General features: G+C 42.3%; 1 protein-coding gene across 1 annotated transcript; it reads left to right on the top strand.

Annotated features, from left to right (window-relative positions):
- The first annotated feature begins 842 nt into the window (after positions 1–842).
- On the top strand, positions 843–1,341 carry LOC106995978 (fatty acid-binding protein 5). Its single transcript, XM_028852735.2, has one exon. The coding sequence runs from the start codon at positions 903–905 to the stop codon at positions 1,308–1,310; it is 408 nt and encodes a 135-aa protein (XP_028708568.1). The 5' UTR covers positions 843–902; the 3' UTR covers positions 1,311–1,341.
- The last annotated feature ends 20,752 nt before the right edge of the window (positions 1,342–22,093 follow it).

Raw genomic sequence — 22,093 nt, 5'->3', positions numbered from 1 at the left:
AGACCATCCTGGCTAACACGGAGAAACCCCGTCTGTACTAAAAATACAAAAAATTAGCTGGGCGTGGTGGCGGGTGCCTGTAGTCCCAGCTACTTGGGAGGCTGAGGCAGGAGAACGGTGTGAACGCAGGAGGCGGAGCTTGCAGAGAGTCGAGATCTCGCCACTGCACTCCAGCTTGGGAGACAGAGAGAGACTCTGTCTCAAAAAAAAAAAAAAAAAAAAAAATTAGTTGTACATTTTTCATAGCTAATATTTAGTAAGTGTAAGGAAGTTAACTCTCTTCCTAGTTTGTGCATTTCCCCCCCCAAACCATGAATGAATGTTGAGTTTTGTCAAATGCATTTTCTCTACCTGTTGAGATTATCGTAGTTCCCCTCCTCCTCCTATTAATGTGTCAAATATTATTAATGTTTAAGTGTGAAACTAAACTGCATTCCTGGGATAAATCTACAAATAAAGAGTTTATAAAACTGAGGTTTAACTTAAATACAGCAAAATGCAGAGATCTTCCTATCAAGACATTTTTAATGTAATTATTGATGTAGTTGGATTTATGACTTTGTTCTTTTTTCTTCTTTTTCTGCTTCTTTTTGGATTAATTGAACATTTTCCAGCAATCCATTGTGTCTCCTCTATTGACATAGTAGATAAATCTCTAGTCTAAGTTTTACACTATACATCCTTAAGTTACAACAGTGTACCTTTAAGTAATATTATACCACTTCACATTTACTATAAGAAGCATATAGGCTGGGCGCAGTGGCTCATACCTGTAATCCCAGCACTTTGGGAGGCCAAGGTGGGCAGATCACAACGTCAGAAGTTCAAGACCAGCCTGGCCGACAGCAAGCTGCCACGCCGACGCCGACCCCATTCTGCACGTCAGCCCGCCCGCGCCCACCATGGCCACAGTTCAGCAGCTGGAAGGAAGATGGCGCCTGGTGGATAGCAAAGGCTTTGATGAATACATGAAGGAGCTAGGAGTGGGAATAGCTTTGCGAAAAATGGGCGCAATGGCCAAGCCAGACTGTATCATCACTTGTGATGGCAAAAACCTCACCATAAAAACTGAGAGCACTTTGAAAACAACACAGTTTTCTTGTACCCTGGGAGAGAAATTTGAAGAAACCACAGCTGATGGCAGAAAAACTCAGACTGTCTGCAGCTTTACAGATGGTGCATTGGTTCAGCATCAGGAGTGGGATGGGAAGGAAAGCACAATAACAAGAAAATTGAAAGATGGGAAATTAGTGGTGGACTGTGTCATGAACAATGTCACCTGTACTCGGATCTATGAAAAAGTAGAATAAAAATTCCATCATCACTTTGGACAGGAATTAACTAAGAGAATGACCAAGCTCAGTTCAATGAGCAAATCTCCATACTGTTTCTTTTTTTTTTTTTTCATTACTGTGTTCAATTATCTTTATCACAAACATTTTACGTGTAGCTGTTTCAAAGTGTGTTGGATTAATTAGGATCATCCCTTGGTTAATAAAGAAATGTGTTTGTGCTAAAAAAAAAAAAAAAAAAAAAAAAAAAAAAAAAAAAAAGACCAGCCTGGCCAACTTGGTGAAACCCCATCTTTACTAAAAATACAAAAATTAGCCGGGCGTGGTGGTGCGTGCCTGTAGTCTCAGCTACTCCGGAGTCTGAGGCAGGAGAATTGCTTGAACCTGGGAGGTGGAGGTTGCAGTGAACTAATATCATGCCATTGCACTCCAGCCTGGGCAACGGAGCAAGACCCTGTCTCAAAAAAAAAAAAAAAAAAAAGGCATATAGCAGTATAGTGCCTTTGTGCTGTTATATGCTTGCATTTTACTTCTACAGATGTTATAATCCCAAAATACGTTGTCACTATTTTGCTTTAAATATTTAATCATCTTTAAAAAGATGAAGAAATGACAGAAAAAGTCTTTCATGTTTACCCATCTGTTTTCTGTGTGTGGTATGCATCATCCCTTTGATACAAGATAGAAATTCAGATTTACACATTTTCCTATTCCCTGAAGAACTTCCTTCAACATTTTTTATAATGTCGATTTTTTAGCTATACATTTTTTTCAGGTTTGTCTAAGAATTTCTAAATTTGTCATCATTTTGAAGGGTATTTTTTTCTGGATACAGAATTTTGGAACAACAATCTTATTTTAGCACTTTAGAGGTGTTCTAATATTTTTTGGACTGCATTACCTCTGGTGAAAAGTCAGTGGTAATTTTTCTTTTTTCAGTTTTTTATCCTATATATGTCTTTTCTCTGGCTACATTTAAGATTTTAAACTTTGGTTTCTCAGAATTCGGTTATATTTGGTTATAAGTCTCCGTGTAGTTTTCTGTTTTCTTTATATATCATTTTTGAGTTGTATGGAACTTCTTAAATTTGCAAGTTGATATTTGTTGGCAAATTTGGAAAATTTTCAGTCATCACTGAATGTTCTTTTTCTATCACAATCTTTGTCCCTTCATTTTGGGACTCTAATTTCATGTGTGTTAGGCTACTTGATACTGTCTCATAGTTGAGATTGTTCATTTTATTTAGTCTTTTTATCCCTCTGTGTTCCAATCCAGATGCTTTTTTTATCTACAAAGCTAATGATTTCTTCTGTAAGGTTTAATCTGCAACTTAGCTCATTCGTGGATTTTTAAATGTCAGATAGTCTATTTTGCAGTTTTAGAAATTTCATTTGGCTCTTTTTAAATTAATAGATTTATTTTTAAAGAATTTTAAAATTAACAGAAATTGCACAAAAAATGCATAGTTCCCATATATGCATTTCCCATATATTCCCATATATAGTTCCCTGTCTCCTCTCTCTCCCATACAGTTTTCTCTATTGTATAGTTCGATGAGTTTTGACACATGCCTAATGTCATGTGTCTGTATTACAGTATCATATAGAATAGTTTCACTGGACCTAAAATCCATGGCCCCCTCGTATTCGTCCCTTCTTTTTTCCCCTCCCTCAAACCCCTGGTAACCAGTGATATTTTTACTCTGTTGCTAGTTTTGCCTTTTCCAGAACATCATGTAGTTGAAATCATACAGTATTTAGCCTTTTCAGACTGACTTCTTTTCACTTAGAAATATACACTTCAGATTTCTTGATGTCTTTTTGTGGATTAATAGCTGATTTCTTCTTATTGCTGAGTAATATTCCATTGTGGGAATGTAGCATAGTTTATTTATATATTGAAAGATATCTTGGCTAAGTCCAATATTTGTCAATTATGAATAAAGCTTCTATAAACATTCATGTGTAGGTTTTTGTTTGGGCATATGTTTTCATTTCATTTGAGAAAGTACCTAGGAGCATGACTGCTGGATGGCATAAGCCTATATTCAGCTATGTAAAAAACCATCCAACTATCTTCCAAAGTGACTATATCATTTTGCAGTCCCACCAGCAGTGAATGAGAGTTCCTGCTGCTTCACATCCTCATAAGATTTGGTATTGCCATTGTTTTGAATTTTAGCCATTCTAGTGAGTGTAGTTCTTTTTATAGTCTTCATTTCTCAATTGAGAATTTCTATTTGTTCCCTCTTTATATTCCTGTCTTCTTTAAGTTTTTGAACTACCAGCTATTTTAAGTTCTTGTCTCTTAATTCTATCCTCTCTGACCCTTCTGAGTCTGTATCTATTGACTGATTTTTTTTCAATAGATACAGATATGCATCTCATTTTATCTAGTTTGCATGTTGATATAGTTTGGATACTTGTCCCCATCCAAATCTCATGTTGAATTGTAATCCCCAATGCTGGAGGTGGGGCCTGGTGGGAGGTGTTTGGATCATGGGGGCAGATCCTTTATAAATGGCTTGGACCATATCCTTGGTGGTAAGTGAGCTCTTGCTCTGAATTCACGCAAGATTTGCTTGTTTAAAAGTGTGTAGCTCCTCCTGCCTCTTACCTTCTGTTGCTTCTGCTCTGGGCATGTGATGTGCCTGCTCTGTCTTTGCCTTCCACCATGATTGTAAGCTTCCTGAGGCCTTCCTAGAAGCCAAGCAGATGTCAGCACGACACGTCCTGTAAAGCTTGCAGAACTGTGAGCCCATTAAACCTCTTTTCCTTATAAATTACCCAGTGTCAGATATTTCTGTATAGCAATGCAAGAATGGATTAACACACGTGTCTAGTAAGGCTTTTGTTTTTGTAAAATTGTGTGCTGAACTTTATGGATGCTCAGTTCTTAGGTGTTGAGATTTTGATGTCTTCTTCATTCCACAGTTTGGTTCTGTTTTGTTCCAGCAGAAAGTAACATTTACTTGTGGATGTCTTAATTCATTCAAGGGTTTTAAAAATAGCTATGTGTGGGTGGTTCTAGGACTAGCTTAGCCCTATGTCTAAGACATGGCCCTTTTACTCTCTCTACTAAATGCCTGGGGTGTTGAACTATCCTTTGTTTCTCATTGGTTGGAGCCTCTCAGCCTATGCGAGCACAGGCAGTTCAGATCACAGTTCCTCAGTAGTTTCTTTGTCCCTACTAGCTGTCCTTTGTTTCCTGGAGTCTTGCCTTGTGCATTCAGGGCTTAGAATTCAACAAAAGATTCAAGAGAACTCCTATGTACATTTCTGGAGTTTCTCTCCTTAGACATCTTCTTTCCAGTACCATGCCCTACAAATTGCAGCCACCTCAACCTCTTTCAACTCCAGTTTTTGTTGCCTCTTCCCATGGAGGTATCCGGCCATAATGAATCACCTAGGCAGAAAGTCAGAACCAACATGCACCCTTATCTCATTAGCAGACTTGCACTGACTGTTGCCTACATCTGAAATCAGTTATCTCATGTATTTTTCCAGTATTCTAGTTATTTAATATGGGAAGAAAACTCTGACATCAGTTATCTCTTCATGGCCAAAAGTAAACATCCCACTCATTCTTTGTGTCAGATTTAACTTTCTTTTCATGAATTTCATGTTTCACAGCATCAGTCTTATTTGGTATCTTATCTGAGGCTCTTGCCTTTTCCCCCTCTTCCTAGGAGACAAGTCTGATAATATCTTGGTATTTAGTAATGCTTCCGTTTAACAATATTAACTAGCATTTGTTAATTAGCATTAACTAGTACTACCCAGGGCTGTCACTGGCATCTTTGTCTCAGTGGAATAAAAATTACCATTATTCAACTATTCCAGATGAGGAAAGGAAGGCTTAGTTTGGGGAAGTAATTTGCTTAACAACTCTCAGCTGGTAGGTGATGGTTTTCTGACTGTAAACCCCCTCCATACTTGTAGATTTTAGTACAGTTTCTACTGTCCTTGTAAATTTTCAAACCAACTTCTCAGAGCCTCGGGCCTCAAAGAGTAAGAGAGAGAGGTTGAGTGTATACTCTTACCCCAGCCCACCCTATATGCTGTTTGCACTAGAGCAAAAATGCTTTTTAATGTTTAACTTATTAGAGTTCCATGCAAAATATATTAAAAGCCTTTCTGCAACAAACAAATAACTTTGTGGGACACTATTGTGCCACATGAGACATTAATTTGCCCTTTTAAAATGTTGGTTTTCTCCAAGAGGAGCAAGAAACTGCTAAGAAAGAGAAAAAAAAAGTCTCTGTGGTTTCCTTTACTTATTGTGTGATGCTGCAGAAAGCATATGGGTTCTCCAGTTAGAATCCTGGCTCTACCACAAAGCTATAAAGTTGTCTTTAGTTTACTTACACTTCCATGGACTCAGCTATACAGTCTGCACAAGTAGGAAAAAAATCTTCTCTAAAACATCTTGTTTTCAATAAACATATGTAAAAAGCCTGGCCTTTAAAAAGGTCCCCAGTGATCCCTGCCTTCCGCTGTTGGTACCCTTGTGTGACCCCCTCTTCTTAAGTATGGGCTGGACCTAGGGACTTGCCTCTGATGAGGGGAATACAGGAATGGTAATGAGGTGTTACTTCCAGGATTAGGTTACGAAAAACTGTGGCTTCTATCTTGAGTGCCCTCTCTTGCTCTCTCCCTCACTTGCTCTGAGGGAAGCCAGCTGCTATGTCAAGAGCTGCCCTCTGAAGAGGCTCAAATGGCAAGGAAAGGATGTTTGCAGCCAACAGCCAGCAAGGACTGGAGGCCTGCCAATAGCCATGTTTGTGAACTTGGAAGCAGATCTTTCCCCAGTGGAGCCTTGCAATGCCTTCAGCTCCTGCCAGTGTACCTTGATTGCAGCCTTGTGAGAGTCCTTGAGCCAGAGCACCCAACTTGGCCATGCTTGGTTTCCTGACCCCCAGAAACTGAAAAATAAATGTTATCAAACTGTTAAATTTTGGAATAATTTGTTATTAGCAATAGACAATGCATACAAATAGCGTCTGGCACAGAGCTGATGCTCTGTTAATAATAGTTTCTCCCTTCTCCCCGCTCTCCTCCTTTTCCATTCCCAGGGAATGGTGACTTGCAGCAGCCTGACTCTGCTCCCCTGCAGAGATGGTGCTCACTTTGGACTCTGACCTAACAGAAGTGGAATTTTCCACTGCCAGTTCTCCAAGTTCTCCTTTCCTTTTTGATAAGGATTGCATTTGGGTGTGGTGAGAAGTACAACTTGTATCCTAATTGCTATCAGAGCCGAGAGTCGTAACACAGAATTAGATGCGCATATAGTTGGAGATACGGAAATTGCAGTTCCTATCATAGGACACCTTTTATAAAAGCTCTAGATGTACTAGACACTTAAAGCAGGTACAACATGGCTCCACCACATGAAAGTGATCTTACATCGTTTCCTGTGCAGGCACATTTGGAATGTGTTTGCTTTGTGTGCTTTGTGAGGTTTTTTTCTTCTTTTCCTTCTCTTTTACATTCTCTGGCTGACTAAAGTTAAGTCTCTTCCCATGGGATCATGTTGAACTTTTATCTCTTCTATAGGTTCTCAGCTTTCAGCTCCTGCATCCCTTTTTCCAAGTTATGAATCAACAGCTTGAAAACTGAGAAGCCTGAAGTCTTCAGGGTATTGTTCATTTGATGAAATGTCCATCCCTTGGTGATGCAGATGCTTGTGGAATTTCTGGGGTTTGCCTGCTGGGATGAATTTCATTTGATCTCCCTGAGAATTGAAGAAAATCAAAGTCTTAGATCTAAAGGGAGATTACTGAGGACTGGTACCCTACTTTGTTTTGAAACCTTGAAATTCCAGAAAAGGTCTCTTTTTTTTTTTAATCTCAGATTTGGGGGGAAAATCTCTGTTAGGTATTTGCCAGCGCTTTGTATCTGTTTCAGCGTGGGTGAGGAGCAATTTTATTCTTTAAAAAATATTCTTGGCCAGGCACTGTGGCTCACTACTGTAATCCCAGCACTTTGGGAGGCTGGGACGGGTGGATTACCTGAGGTTGGGAGTTTGAGACCAGCCTGACCAACATGAAGAAACCCTGTCTCTACTAAAAATACAAAATTAGCCGGGCATGGTGGCGCATGCCAGGAATCCCAGCTACTTGGGAGGCTGAGGCAGGAGAATCTCTTAAACTTGGGAGACGGAGGTTGCGGTGAGCCAAGATCATGCCATTGCACTCTAGCCTGGGCAACAAGAGTGAAACTCTGTTTAAAAAAAAATATGTATATGTATATAATATATAAAATATATATTATGCATATTACATATTAAATATATATTATGCATATTATATATGTTATGTATATATAATATACAAACGTATATACATACATAAAAAAATAAAAAGCTTGGGGAAAGGCCACAGGGAGGGAACAGATTTTTGATATATACATATATTATGTATATTTGTATGTATATATCACAGTGTATATATACTGACACATATTTATATATATTTAAAAACCGAGTCTGCAAGCCACTCTTAGCCCAGTGACTTCTCTCTAGCACTTCACTCCAAACATCATTAGATCTCTTGAAAGCTACACATCTGGGGAGTGACATTTCCCCCTGTTGAATTAAGTTTAGCCTAAAGCTGCCTCCTTACATATTTTAAGTCAAGTCTAAAGATTTTTCTGTACATAGGGAACTATAACATAAATGGATATGGAAATGGGCTGTAACCTACTCTTGGTACCAAGAGTACAAAACTCTTGAGTTTTGGCCAAAGGTGGCCAACTGTTCAAATCCTGTTCAAATAAGGCCAGTACTGGCTGTAACAAGTCCAGCTGCTTGTTGACTGCACTTCCGTTTTCTGCAGTCACTTTCCTTTTTCTGTCATTCTTCTTTGACCATGCAGCGATGCCAGTCTCTCTGAACCTATTCTGGTTTGGGGACCAGCTGGTTTGAATGCGTTTCCTAGATGTGGGGTTTGATGCCATCTGACTGTACCACCATCCACCTTATAGGTGCAAGGTCGATGCCTATATTGTTTATCAATGTGTCCTGTATGCTTCGAACAGTACCTGGCGCACAGTAGGCCCTCAGTAGATATTTGTTAAATGGTGTATAAATTTTGCTGAACATGTTGAATAAATAAGGATGAGTCCTGTGAGAATTTTCAGAGAATTTGATCTAAAATGTTGCTGAACATCACATTACCTGTATATCATGGTATTCTCTCATGGTATTTTCAAGAACTCTTGGGAGAATGAACTTTGTTTTAGAATGAAGAATAATTATGCCTCTCTTGGAAAAAAAAATCACTTAAATTATATGAACATAGATTTCCTCTTCAAGCTGGCTACTAGGAAACTCAAAATATGGGTTTGATCAGCCTCTTTCAATTACATGAGACTCGGTGGGATCCTCTGTTTTTCTTTAGAAGCATGCTTTTCTCATAGACTCCTAATGTTTGGCAATCGTGCTGTATTGTAAATGTTTTTGAAAGCAAGTTCCAGGGAGTGAATAAATAAAGACAATGCCATAGAAAGGGAGTAGGAATTAAAGAAGCAAATGGGAAGAGAATGAGAGTGGGGTGAAGAAAACAGAAGGAATTCACTGGAAAGGGAGGAAGACAATGGGACAGGAAGAATATGACATTGAACTGGAATCTCCTCCAGGCCTTAGGACATCTCAGGAGGTGGTCTTTGAGGGCCCATTAGGTTTTGATAATGCAGTGGGCATGTGGCTATCACCTCTGGGTCAACTTGTGGCTTGGAACTCTGAAGATGGAGAAGGAGGCAAAACCATGAGGATATTCTCTGGAGCCAGGTTTATGTCTCCACTTTGGCACTATGAGCTGCCACTTGCTTTCATTGAGCCTCAGTTTTATATCTGTAAAATGGGGCTAATAACAGTGACTTCTGCTAAGTTTCTCTTGGAGGCTCCATGAGGTAATGAATAAGAGGTAATGATAACATTTCCAGTGCTCAAATGGTAGTTATTGTTATTGCATTGAGCTTTCCAGATTCCTGTCTCATCTTCTGTCATCTCATGGCTAGGATAGAGTAGCATAGAAAACAAGGAGAAAGTCTCAATTTCTCCACATTTACCATCAGGCCTTTCTTGAAAGTTTCCTTAAAAAAAAAATTGACCCTGATCTACTATGCCAAAACCTTGGAAGTTTTCTTCAAACCCAAACATAAGTGGACCTCTTTCAGTCATCCTGGCATTTGTCCAGTACCTCCTGTCTGTAGGCAAATCTCATGAACTTAGCATTAGTAAAAATCACAAATATAATCCCAAAGTCTTTATAAGTAATGGAAGTTTTTAAAAAATAATGGAAGACGACTTCTCAGGGTGACCAAGGGAATACATTGAATTGCATGCTACAGAGCAAAACTATAAAAATCCATCTTAAACACCTGATTTTCCAAAGTTTCTCCTCATGCCACTGTCAAATCACTGCAGTCCTATTTCACTCTCTTTCCATCAAATATCTTCTTCTTTTCCTCTCAGGCTATCTTCTTCCAGCTTCCTCCCTTCTCTTGGGCTCTTCCAATTTCTGTAGACCTTTATTTAGAGAAGGGATCGTCAAGCTTTTTCTGCAAAGGGCCAGATAGCAAATACTTTAGGCTTTTTGGGCTCTATGTTCTCTGTCACAGCTACTCAACTCTGCTCTTGTAACAGGAAAGCAGCTGTAGACAATAAGTAAATGAATGGGTGTGGCTGGGTTCTAATAAAACTTTATTTACAAAAACAGGAAGTAGACAGGGTTTGGCCTATGGGTTGTAATTTGTTGACTCCTGATTTGAAGCAATTTATGAATCTATGTTCACATGATGAAACTTCAGTTGATAGTTTTTTCTGTCACCCCACTCAGCAAAACTGAAGATTCTGTTGTGGATGTACCTGTTTTCAGAGGCCCAGGAAGATAAATGGGGTGTTGTAGATAACCATTAATATTTTCTCCATCTAATGTTGATTATACAGGTCAGAACAATTATTTGCTTATGCTGCCTGTAAGACACTTGTGTCAGGTAGGACAAAGCCCAGGTACAACACAGCTCTGGGGCTTAGTGTGACAGGTTTCCCCAGGTGATATATGTGTGTGTGTGTGTGTGTGTGTGTGTGTATCTGTGTCATGCCTGGGACCAAAGGTCTCTTGGCCAGTAATGAAAAAAGCTAAGCCTCTATTTTTTGGCTTCTTTCGCTTTCTCATTTGATTCTGGGAAGATCCTCACATCAAATTGTATAATGGAAAAAGTACTGGACTAGAGCCAGGGGATGTGATTGCTATTTTGGTTGTCTTACTACTCTTGTGTTTGACCTTGCACGTTCATTCATTCCCTGGTTTAAGTCTGTCAAGTATTAAACTAGAATCTTTGGTCACCACATTTTTAGTGCTTGATACTTATTTAAATGAGCTCAGAAATGTATGGGATGAAGTCGGGCTGGAGAATGAGAGCCCTGTCCCTACACTCAATCTTACTCCTACCCAAGGGGTCCCTAAAATATCTCTGCTGGAATTCGTGGGCTCTAGCCAGCATAGGGAAAAGATTGCTGAACTATGATTCTTTGGTTTCCTGTCCCATCTTTTACCACCCACCTGGTATTCTAGAAACCCCCCAATTTTTTTATGTTCCTTCAAAATGGCAGGAACTTTTCATAAATTTGTTCTCATATACTCACTCACACCCTTTCCTGATTGGTTTTCCACTCTTTTCAGTCTTCATTCTTACCTCCCAGACTCCTACTTATCCTGTGCAACCCTACTCAAAGTATCTACTTCTGGGTTTATTTAGCGGATTGGTTTCTTATAGAAAACTTTGGAATAAACCATTGTTTCCAGAAGAATCTCAAGTCACAGCTTTCAGTTATCTTTGTTTCAATGAGCCTTTCTTCTTACATCTTAGATTTTAGGAGGATCAAAATTCCAACGTTGTTCTGGCAGGGCTGTCTCTGTAGGAACCACATTTAGCTCATTCCCAGTGCCTGGAATATGTCTTGCACCTGTTGAACAGCTGAGCTTACCCTTTGAGGAGGTGGCTACAATATTACTGAGCTCATTTTCCTTAGGTTTCTTTTTCCCTGTTGTTACGTTTTCCACCCTCCCCTGCCCCCCATCACAAGGTAAGAATGTTCTGGGGAAGAAAATAGAGTTCAGTCTATCAGTGGAAGGGAGTTTGAGGACAGAACAATTTGGATGTGGAAAGGTTTTCTGTGAGAAATCAGTGGGAGAATGTTATACAGTCAGACTTCTGACTGTTGTATGTGAATATCTCAAATCCTTGCCACATATGAACTTCTTTTTTAGGATTCTGCATTAACAGGCTCTTCCTCAGTCTGGATGACTGACAGATTTAGCAGTCCCAACTCTAGCCAAATCCCACTGTTCCATTGTCCACCTGGATCCTTCTTGGCCTCAGAGGGAGACGGACAGATGTTCCACAGAGCTGGGGTGGAGCTTTGACTCAGCCAAACCTGACATAAATGGAGACAGCGATTCAAAGACAAAAAAAGAAAATGATTTAGAGAGGAAACCAAAAGAAATTACAATTAGCCGCAGGTTGCTGAATCTCGATTAACCTCCCACTGTGCTGTTGTTCTGTAGCCAACTTAGATGATCCAAAGACAATGTTTAAAAGCCGTTTTAACTAAATTAGCAACCATGTAAAACCTTCATTCAGAATATATGTTTATCTGCACCTTCTGCCCCCCAAACACTTTCTGTCAAGGAATGGTATGAAAAATTGAGGTAAAAAAGGATTGACGAAGAGCGAAGATATCTCTAGCAAGACATCAAGCATTTGATGTGAGCTCTGTGTGAATGAATGGTTTTTAATTGTTCCTTCTAACTAGGGTGACTGTCCTAGTTTATAGCCGTGGTCATGGCATGATGCTTAGTCATATCCTCCTTTAGTCTTAAAAGTGTCCCAATCTGGACAATACATATATTATCACTCTACATCCATACTGAGAAAATTCTAATCTCCCAGAAGATACAGGAGATATTATAGACAGATCCCTTCCACATACGGTGGTTCAATACTTAGTCTTCAAGACCTTGAATGATAGAACATTTCCTCAATGACCGAGATATTTAGAACAATTTATATGTCTTGCTACAATACACTAGAATTTTAAATTTTCTTACAGTGTTATGCATATTGTAGATCATTAAGAATTTCTCATTTCGAAGAATTACACCTGAGTTAATGTATTTGCTATTTGGCACTTTTTGCCACGTTGGGGAATGGTCTCTGGGTATGTCTCTAACCCTGGTTCTGCCCTTCCCCTGCACATCAGAGAGGCTGAAGTAAGTTTCTCAAGTTGGGCAGGGAGCTTGCCTCTGACCGTTAAGATCCCTCCCACACTCAGAGTCTATGCTTATATTAAAACCCACAGTTAACTTCAATATATATAATAAAAGAGTATTGTAGTCATGTCAGTTACACCTTCCCTCTGTCAGGCTGTGCTGTTCGACCCTTGACTCTGACCATTTGATAGTTATGTGGTCATAATTGAGTTACTTAAACTTTCTGAGCTTATTTTCCCATCCACGAAACATGAGTTACTAGTGTCTGAATCCTCTACCCTAAAATGCTGAGGTGAGGCTCATGTCAGCGATGTCTGGAAGAGATGTGCCTCTCCATGCAAAAGACAATTCTGTCATCTTACTGTTGTATTGGAGAGCAATAATCAGGTAATTTCTGACAGCTCAACCATAGATCAGAATGAGATAAGGTGAGCATCTGATTTTTGGGCCCCATTCTGGCAGTCATCTCCTCTCTCTTGGTAAAGAGTACCCTGATTTCCTTTTGAGGAATTACTTTTCTTCTCTTGCGAGCTTCGTTTTCTTCTATAAAATGGGTACATTTTTAGCATCTAAGATCACGCAGGGGTGATAAAAGCTGAATGTATAAAGCTGTTAGGACAATGCCCGGCTCCTTATTGGCTGTGCCCAAGACCAATGTGGTGAGTAGTCAAGGTAGGTGTGTTCCCAGAACCTTGTCTTGCCCAGTTTATGGCTTACACTTGGCCAGTTGGACTTTTTCTATCCTGTAACTTTAAATTATACCACTATCTATTTTTGCTAGAAAGGCAAAACTCATTCTGCTCCTGAGTCATGGAACTAGGACAATCGAGCCAGATCCTCTTTGACCTGTGAAGTTCAAATTAATTAATTCACCCATTGAGCAAATGTTTATTGATGTCTTTCTGTCAGAAAATGTGTGCTAAGTCTTTCACATATTTTTCTCATTTAATCCTCGGTACATATCAGGTGTTGGATTTCACTGCTTGCTTTGCAAATGAAGAAATGGAACTTACAGAATTTAACCAACTTGCCCTGGGTTATATAGCTAGCATGTGGGTAGGCTGAGATTTGAACTTGGATCTGTCTGACTCCAATGCCTGTGTTTTCTTTGCTGTGGGATTTGACCGGCCTGCTAGAGGAAGAACAATTGAAAGTATATTTTACCTAAGATTAGAGAGTTACTGTCCCTTTCTTTTATCAAAGTGTCTGAAGCAGCAGTAATGGAAGTTTCTATTAGCATGGAAGGTATGGGTGGGTGGGGATATTTATTGGTTTTATCTGTCTAGCATGCCTTTCTCCTCCCTCTCTTCCTGCTCCTCCTCCTCCTATTAATAGTAAGGATCATGATAATAATGGCAGACTCCTCCCTTTGGGAGGCACACGTTATTGGCCCATTCCATGTAATTCTTGTAGTATTGTCGGTTACGGAACAGCTCCTCTGGCCATAGAGGTTTACCTCTGATCCAAACCTGGTCAATCAGATCTTTCCCTGACCTCTACAGCTTGGTGGTCTAAGAGGTAGGCACATGACCTAAATCAGCCAATCAGTTTCTTCCCTAAGCCTAATGTACACTGAAGAAGGAAGAGACTTTATTTTCTGCCTCTAAGATGTTAAATCAGGATCCTGGAGGCAGCCATTCTCCCATCTGGGCAGGTGGAATTGGGGGAAGCCAGAGAGAATGGGAATGACCTGCAGGGGGACACTGAGGAGTAAGAGAGCTTAGCAATACCACTTTGAAAATACGACCTTTCAGTTAGGTGTGCCAAGAAATCACTCCCCATTCCCACTTTTTAATTTTTTTAAATTTCGAGTCTTATCTCTGTCATTTGTAATAGACTAATACAATATGCTTCCTAGCATATGTTTGCAGAAGTCCAGTGTCTAGGAAGTGATTTTCATTCCCTGGGAGAGACTGACAAGGGAGGAGTCAGTGGTGTCAAAACTGGGGAATGATTATGGGTATGTGCTGTTGTTTTTGGCATGCTTTTTTCCCTAATGATAAGTCATTTATTTGTTTATTCCCTTAGATGTTGACCCACCCAAGTAGCCCCTGAGCAGCATCTGCCATGGTCCAAGAACTGTGCAGGTGCTGGGGGTATCATGGTGACCAGCAGCCATGGTCCCTGCTCTTGTGAAGCTCTTTGTCCTGAGTTCTCTTTTCCTTGGGGTCTCTACAGCCCTCCTCTCAGCAGGCTGTTTGCCGCTTAGAATCTACTACTTGGGGGTGCTAAATTATTTACAAACCCTTTTTACGAGAGCATCCAAAAGCTTGAAGACAGACTCCGTTCCTAAGCCCTGAGGTCAAAGCTCCTTTCAGAGAGACTTCCCTTTTCTTCTTTCTCTCATCTTTGCCCCCAGCCTACCATGATTTCAGAATAGATCTCTCGCCAAAATTATTCCTAGGGGAATGTTTGAGCTGAAACTGGAGTCTTTTTTGAATACATTGTCTCTGCTCACTGGAATTTAAACTCACTTGCAGGTCCTGATGATAGCTCCCGAGGAAGGCTGCACTCACTGATCACAGGCACAGAGGGCCTTGATGCCTGCACAGAGTATGGCTGTTGTGTCTGCTCACCTTCCTCAAGCTGCCAGCTGACCCCCGCAGGAACTGCCTTCCACCCTGCTGCCATCACACATGGCTAGAGTTCCTCCATCCCGCCCTTCTTCCTGTTCCACTGCCTCCTTTTGCACCTGAGCCTCATGGCACCAGGTTGAACTTCTCTGTAAGATCTTTCATTCCATGAAAGGGTTCTTTTGCTCTTTTGATTTATTTTTTTTAGAGAGAAGGTATTGCTCTGTCACCCAGGCTAGAATGCAGTGATGCGATCGTAGCTCATTGCAGCCTCGAACTCCTGGGCTCAAGCAATCCTCCCACCTCAGCCTCCTGAGCGGATAGGACTACAGGTGCACGTTGCCATACCTGACTAACTTTTATTTTTTGTAGAAATAGAGCCTCACTATGTTGCCCAGGCTTGTCCTCAACTCCTGGGCTCAAGCAGTCCTCCCACCTTGGCCTCCCAAGGTGTTGGGATTACAGGTGTGAGCCACTGTACTCAGCTATGAATGAGTTCCTTTGGGTATTGTTCACCTCCAGCACCTCCTGGTGCCCAGGAGCCTAGGACTATGCTCCTGGGAAAGAGTCTGGTATAGAGAACAGAAGGGCCTAGGTGGAGGTGTTAGAGTATCAATTCTAGACAGACACCAGAAAATCAAACTGGGGCAGTGGTGGTGGGAGTGGAGCAGCTAGAAGGATTTGGAGTTAGTAGAGTACAACAGAGAGGGCAGCTAGAGAGTGCCTGAACTGGGCCCCCTGACCATTTGGTGGTGCTCAGTCAGCTTCCCTGACTTGTCTTCCAGCCACCAACCTCTCCTCAAATACTGCTTCCCCAGAGGAAGCCTTTTCCAGTTCACCAGCTTAAAACAGGTTTCCCTGCTGTACATTCTCGCATGCCCTTCACTAGACAGATGATAACCCGTAAATGCTGGTGTGATTATTTGCCTAATGTCTGCCTTTCCCTTGGAAGCCAGGCTGGTCTTGTTTACTATGGGGTCCCCAGTAAAATTCCTGGAACAAATTAGATTCTCAGAAATGTTTGTGGAATGGCTGAAGGAATAAATCCTCAGTCTGCAGATTTTTGTTCCTCTTTACAAGCTTTTGGCCCAAGATATTCATCTACCTACATTAGGACTTCCTGGCAAAGAGACAGACTGTGCAATCACTGCGATTCATACACATTTGATCACAAGCCAGTTTTATTTTACTCAACACAAAAATACAAATGAAAAATATTTATGTGAACTTCAAGGAAGATACAGGGGAAATGAAGAAGCCACTTAAAGCTGCAGTGAGTGACAGTGCATCTGCCATCAGAAACCAATTGCATCAGCTTGAGTCCCCAGCCAGGCATGTGGGATCTCAGAGGAAAAAAGACCTGGTCTTCTTCCCCGGGCAGCTCCCCTGTCAATGGCTGCCTTGATTTCCACCATTAAAAATTATCATTAAGTTTTAGTTGAGATTTTCTGATCCCACTTAAATTTCCAGACTTACTCTGAGGGGGTCTGTTTTCTACACTGTTGGAAGACCCTGAAATCTGAATAACTAGGGGGCTGAGAACAGGTGAGTAGTGAACCAGGACAGCTGTAAGAGGGTGGTAGGGTCCCTGAATGGGTAAGGAGAGAAGGCCCCATTAGGAAGAGATTAAAAAAGAGAGAGAGGACACAGTTGGGTTCTAAAGATACAAGCTGACCTTTTGGGAGGTCTTTTTCTATTAATGGAAGGATCCCAGGGCTGGGAGATAGGTATCTTATTAAAATATGCTTACTGAGTGCCTGTTACATTCCAGGCACTGTGCTGGGCACTGGGGTTGTAGCAGAAAATAGTACACAGTCCCTCTTGCATGGCCTCATGAAATTCTCCACCCAGCGGGGAGTTCTGATCAATGTGGAGACACCAGTCAGTGGAGGTCATGGAGGTGCTTGACATTGAATAGCCAGGAAGGAGTTCTTTGAGGAGGTATGGCTTAAGAGCTATAAGGTGAGCTATGCAGAGCAGGGAAGAGCCCCCCCGGGAGAAGGGACTGCAAATGCAAAGGTCCTGAGGCAGAAATGGACTTGGTGTCCTTGGGAAGGAAGGTGGGAGAGTGAGCAGGGATTGTTAAGTGAGCAGGTAGGTTAGCAGGGGAAGCCATACTAGGTGAGCAGGCATGGTAGGCTTTGAGCAGAGAAATGACATGACCTAATTGAAGTTTTATGGAAGTCACCCTCTTTCCCTGAGGACAAGAAATAGGATGAGAAGAGAGATTGGGAGGAGGCTGTGTGGAATCCAGGAAGGGATGATCACCTGGAGAAAGGAGGAAGACAGTGGAGAGGGGAAACAAAAGGGACCAGTGTGGGAGCTTCTAGTCCTGTTGTTGACTGGCCCTGGGCCCTGGTTCCCAGTTTAGCCCTCTGTAAAGTGGGAGCAACCCTCCAAGGTCCTCCTAGCTCTGGGTGTGCTAGAGGGTCTGTTGACTCTGGCCCTGCAAGCTCTTCCAATGTCCATGTTTTATTGCCTTTTCTTCAAGCCCGAGAAAGCTTCACTGGAAAGAATTTCAATGTATGGTTTAAAGATAAATTTTCTAGCTTTCTAAAGTTCTGTTAATATTTTAAATGCATGACCATCTTGTGTCCCCCTTGGTGGGAAGTGGTGGGTGAGGGTGTCACATTATTAATAAAATATGAATACATTAAAACATTTATTTTAATGTAACTTACATGGGAAACATCTTTTGTGAAGCTTTTTGGCAAGCGGATGAAAAAGCGTGTTTGCCCCAAACCTTTGAACGTCCTTGATTGGGTTGGGGGTCTTTGTTTCCAAAAAAGCCCTTGACCCCTTGTGGTTTCCATTCTGTTTACTCTTGGCAAGTGTTTTGGGTTCAAAGGGAGAATCTTTAAAAGCTGCATTTTATAGATTTTATAAAAGCTGCGTCTATAAAATCTTAATGCATCTTTGACATCAAATAGCTCTTTCAAAGCAGTGATTTGATGAAGTAAATAGGAATGCAGCACAAACCATATGGAACGCATTTTCCATAACTGTTCCGCGCTTGAATAACAGAGGAGAAAAGTTCCTGGCAAAGGGAGTTTGGGATTTTAATGACCCTTAAATATTTGGCTCGGTAGCCAGATGTGTTTTACCAGGCTGAAAACCCTGAGGATAGGCCTGCCTTTCTCTTTGGCAAAACATAAGCTAACGCGATGTTGCTGTTCGTGAAAAGATGTTTGTGCCTCATTGCAGAAAGCTTAATTCACCATGATTTCCTTAATTATCCACCCCTCCCCCAAACTGGCATAGCTCCCAGCATGCCTCGCAGCAGCATTTCTGATCTGAGACACTAAGCTGTTTACGATGATGCCACAGAAACCTACTTAATTATTTGAATTTGGGAATCAAAGGGTTGAAACATGGACCAGAGTGTGTCTTGTTGATGGAACTGGGGCGGGGCAGAGGGGCTTAGGCTTCCTGGCGTGGATGCCTCTGCTCCTAACTGGCTGTAAGAGCTGAGCAAGACCCTTGATCTGGGATTAAGATAAAATGGGACAAACCATATTTGAGCCATTACTGTCAAGTTCTGGTTCCAATTATGAACAAACCTGTACTAAAAACACAGATGCACATTGGCAACCTCTCAAAGTCATCTTGAAAGTCCATGCCTGGTGGCTTTAGACATTGGCCCTTTACTTGAGACATTTGTGTGTGAGTATCCAGAGTGATTCTCCTCAAGACAACCTCAAAATTGGTTTATCTAACTTTTACCACTGACAGGTGGATTGTTCCCCCCACCCCTCAAAAAAAAAACCTTCCCCAATAAAAGATATAAGGTTGCAATTTTGGATGGAAGAGGCCTTCAAAGTGAAGTCCAGCATTCCCATTTCAAAGATGAGAAAACTGAGGCCCAGAGACTAGAACTGGCCTGTCCATGACCACACAGTTCTCAGCATCAGGACCAAGACCAGAATCTGCCCCATTCATCAGCAGTCTGAGCCCCCACATGACTTTTGTTTACAAAAGTAAAATGTGGCTGCATAGTATGAAGATTTCCCAACACAGAAGACGTTCAAGAGCATGCACCTCAGGAGGGGATGAGCCAATGGAAAGGGAACAAACCACTCCCTGAGTTCTGAGCTGGCACTGCTCTTGGACTGTGTTGCTTATTCTTCCATTGCAAAAATACAAAACATTTGAGAGAAGAAGCAACTGAGGATTAGAGCTGTGATGTGGCTCTTGCATGTGGCCCAGCTGGTGCCTCTAAAGCCTTTGCTCATCCTGTGATGTGAATTTGGTCTGTGCTTAGCCACTGTGGTGTCTTAGTCTGTCCTGGCTGCTATAACAGAATGCAAGAGACTGTATGGCTTATAAACAGCAGATACTTATTTCTCACAGATCTGGAGGCTAGAGATCCAAGATCAGAGTGGCAGCATGGTTGGGTTCTGGCAAGGGCCGCCTTCCTGGTTCATTGACAGCCGATTTCTCACTGTGTCCGCACATGGTGGAAGGGGTGAGGGAGCTCTCTGGGCCCCCTTTCAAAAGAGCATGAATGCTATTCATGAGGGTTTCACCCTTATGATCTAATCACGCCTGCAAAGACCCCTACCTCATGATACCATCGCTTTGGGGGTTAGGATTTCAATGTGTGAATTTTGGGGGCAACACAAACTCTGAGACCCTGTCTCTGCGCTGGGTTCTGTCTCTGCGCTGGGGCCCTGTCTCTGTGCTGGGTTCTGTCTCTGCGCTGGGTTCTGTCTCTGTGCTGGGGCCCTGTCTCTGCGCTGGGTTCTGTCTCTGCGCTGGAGCCCTGTCTCTGCGCTGGGTTCTGTCTCTGCGCTGGGTTCTGTCTCTGCACTGGGGCCCTGTCTCTGCGCTGGGGCCCTGTCTCTGCGCTGGGTTCTGTCTCTGCACTGGGGCCCTGTCTCTGCGCTGGGTTCTGTCTCTGCGCTGGGTTCTGTCTCTGCACTGGGGCCCTGTCTCTGCGCTGGGTTCTGTCTCTGTGCTGGAGCCCTGTCTCTGCGCTGGGTTCTGTCTCTGCGCTGGGTTCTGTCTCTGCGCTGGGTTCTGTCTCTGCGCTGGGGCCCTGTCTCTGCGCTGGGTTCTGTCTCTGCGCTGGGTTCTGTCTCTGTGCTGGATCGAATGGTTGGATCACTGCCTTTCCCTCCTCTTGTCACCCTGGAAAAAAACTTGACATGTTCCTCTCAGCCTGGCAGGAGCCCCCAAAATGAATCCATCTTTCCATTCTTGTCAATAGATGGATATAGATGAAAACCCCCATACTTTGTGGAACTAGGAGAAGGTACAGAGAAGTCCAGATCAAAGTCACAGCAGAAACTGCGGTATAATTTCTCCTTTTAAAAATGTAAGTGGCATTCTGCTTAAAAACAAGAAAAAAAAAGAAAAAAAGAACCAGCCCCTCTACCCTACCCCCTAAAAGCCCCAACCAAATGCTGAATATAAGTTTCTCTACCTTATGATGTACAGAGTTGTGGGGAGGGCTGGTGACTGTCACTAAGGGGAAGGAAGTATTGCCTGCCTTGCTGGTTTCCACCGCTGCTTCCAGCTTTGCTTGCTTTTTTTCACTTCTCCCTACCCCACAACCTGGCCAGCTTTTGTAGCAATGCTCCCCTGGCTGACCACTGACTTCCTGTTTTCCAACCCATCAGACATACACAGTGGGTAGCATGAACTTTCCATCAAAGACAATACATCATTAAGAGAAAAAGGGCCCGGCATGGTGGCTCATGCCTGTAATCCCAGCACTTTGGGAGGTTGAGGTGGGAGGATCACAAGGTCAGGAGATGAAGACCATCCTGGCTAACATGGTGAAACCCCATCTCTACTAAAAATACAAAAAATTAGCCGGGCGTGGTGGTGGGCACTTGTAGTCCCAGCTACTCGGCAGGCTGAGGCAGGAGAATTGCTTGAACATGGGAGGTAGAGGTTGCAGTGAGCCGAGATCGCGCCACTGCACTCTAGCCTGGGTGACAAAGCGAGACTCCGTCTCAAAAAAAAAAAAAAAAAAAAAAAAGAGAAAAAGAGATCCAGCCAGAGTGATGGGGGCTGGATCAGAGAGAGAGAAAGAACTGAGTGAGAAGAGCAGGGGTCAGAGAGCCAGGACTGTTCTCCAGCCAACCCTAGGGAAGGTCTTGTTGTTCCTGTCCTGTGCCGCACCTTCATCCTTGGGAGAGGCAGGGGAGGGTCACTGCATCAGGACAAGTAGGAAATCACTCTGATTTTGGTTCATGCCAGCTCCTGAGCATGGTTTCCAGGTTTTTGTTTCTCAGTCCAGAGGCTAAGAAGTCCTGAGACCTTCCAGCAGCCCCAGACATGGAGCGGGAGAGGAAAGCCGTTGCTCCATCTGAGCCAGTTCTGATCCTGTATATGCTCTCCGGGAGCATCGGGCAGAGTGAGGGATGATGTGGACTCAAGAGAGAACTGGGTTGAAACTGAGCAGCTTTGCACTGTTTCAGGAATGTTAATTAAATGCGAGATTATAGGCCCCAAATCTTCACAGAAAGTAGATTTATTGTACCTCGTTACCAGATTTTATACACTCCACTTGGGCGAGACTGATGTTCTGTATTATAAAAGAATGCTGGATTTTATGGTCTAAAGCCTTCAGATATTAAGAGAGAAACATTCAGAAATGACAATAGTGAGACCCAAGGTGGCGCTTGGAGGTCCCTGATGAGATGCTGAAGCAGACACGGCTCAAAATGTCCCAAGTGCTCTCCAGCCGTATTATAGGCAAACACATTCAACTTCAGTGCAGTTTGGACCAAGTTAAGGTTTTGCATTTCTAAGGACCTGTGGACTTCATTTTCTCTCCTTCTGAAACTTGTCCCTCTGAATTTCACAGAACTCGCTCCTTCATTCTTTCCTGCACTCAGCACTTTAACACACCTGTTAAGTATGTGTGCAGATAAGTGTGTTTGTGTGTGTATAGATGGGACTCAGAATATGCTATCCCAGAATAGGGCACCTTGGCATCTGA

The sequence above is a fragment of the Macaca mulatta genome, chromosome 20 (assembly GCF_049350105.2).
Source record: "Macaca mulatta isolate MMU2019108-1 chromosome 20, T2T-MMU8v2.0, whole genome shotgun sequence".
Lineage (NCBI taxonomy): Eukaryota > Metazoa > Chordata > Mammalia > Primates > Cercopithecidae > Macaca > Macaca mulatta.
Note: the sequence above shows the minus strand (reverse complement) of the source record. Positions and strands in the feature narration are given on the sequence as shown.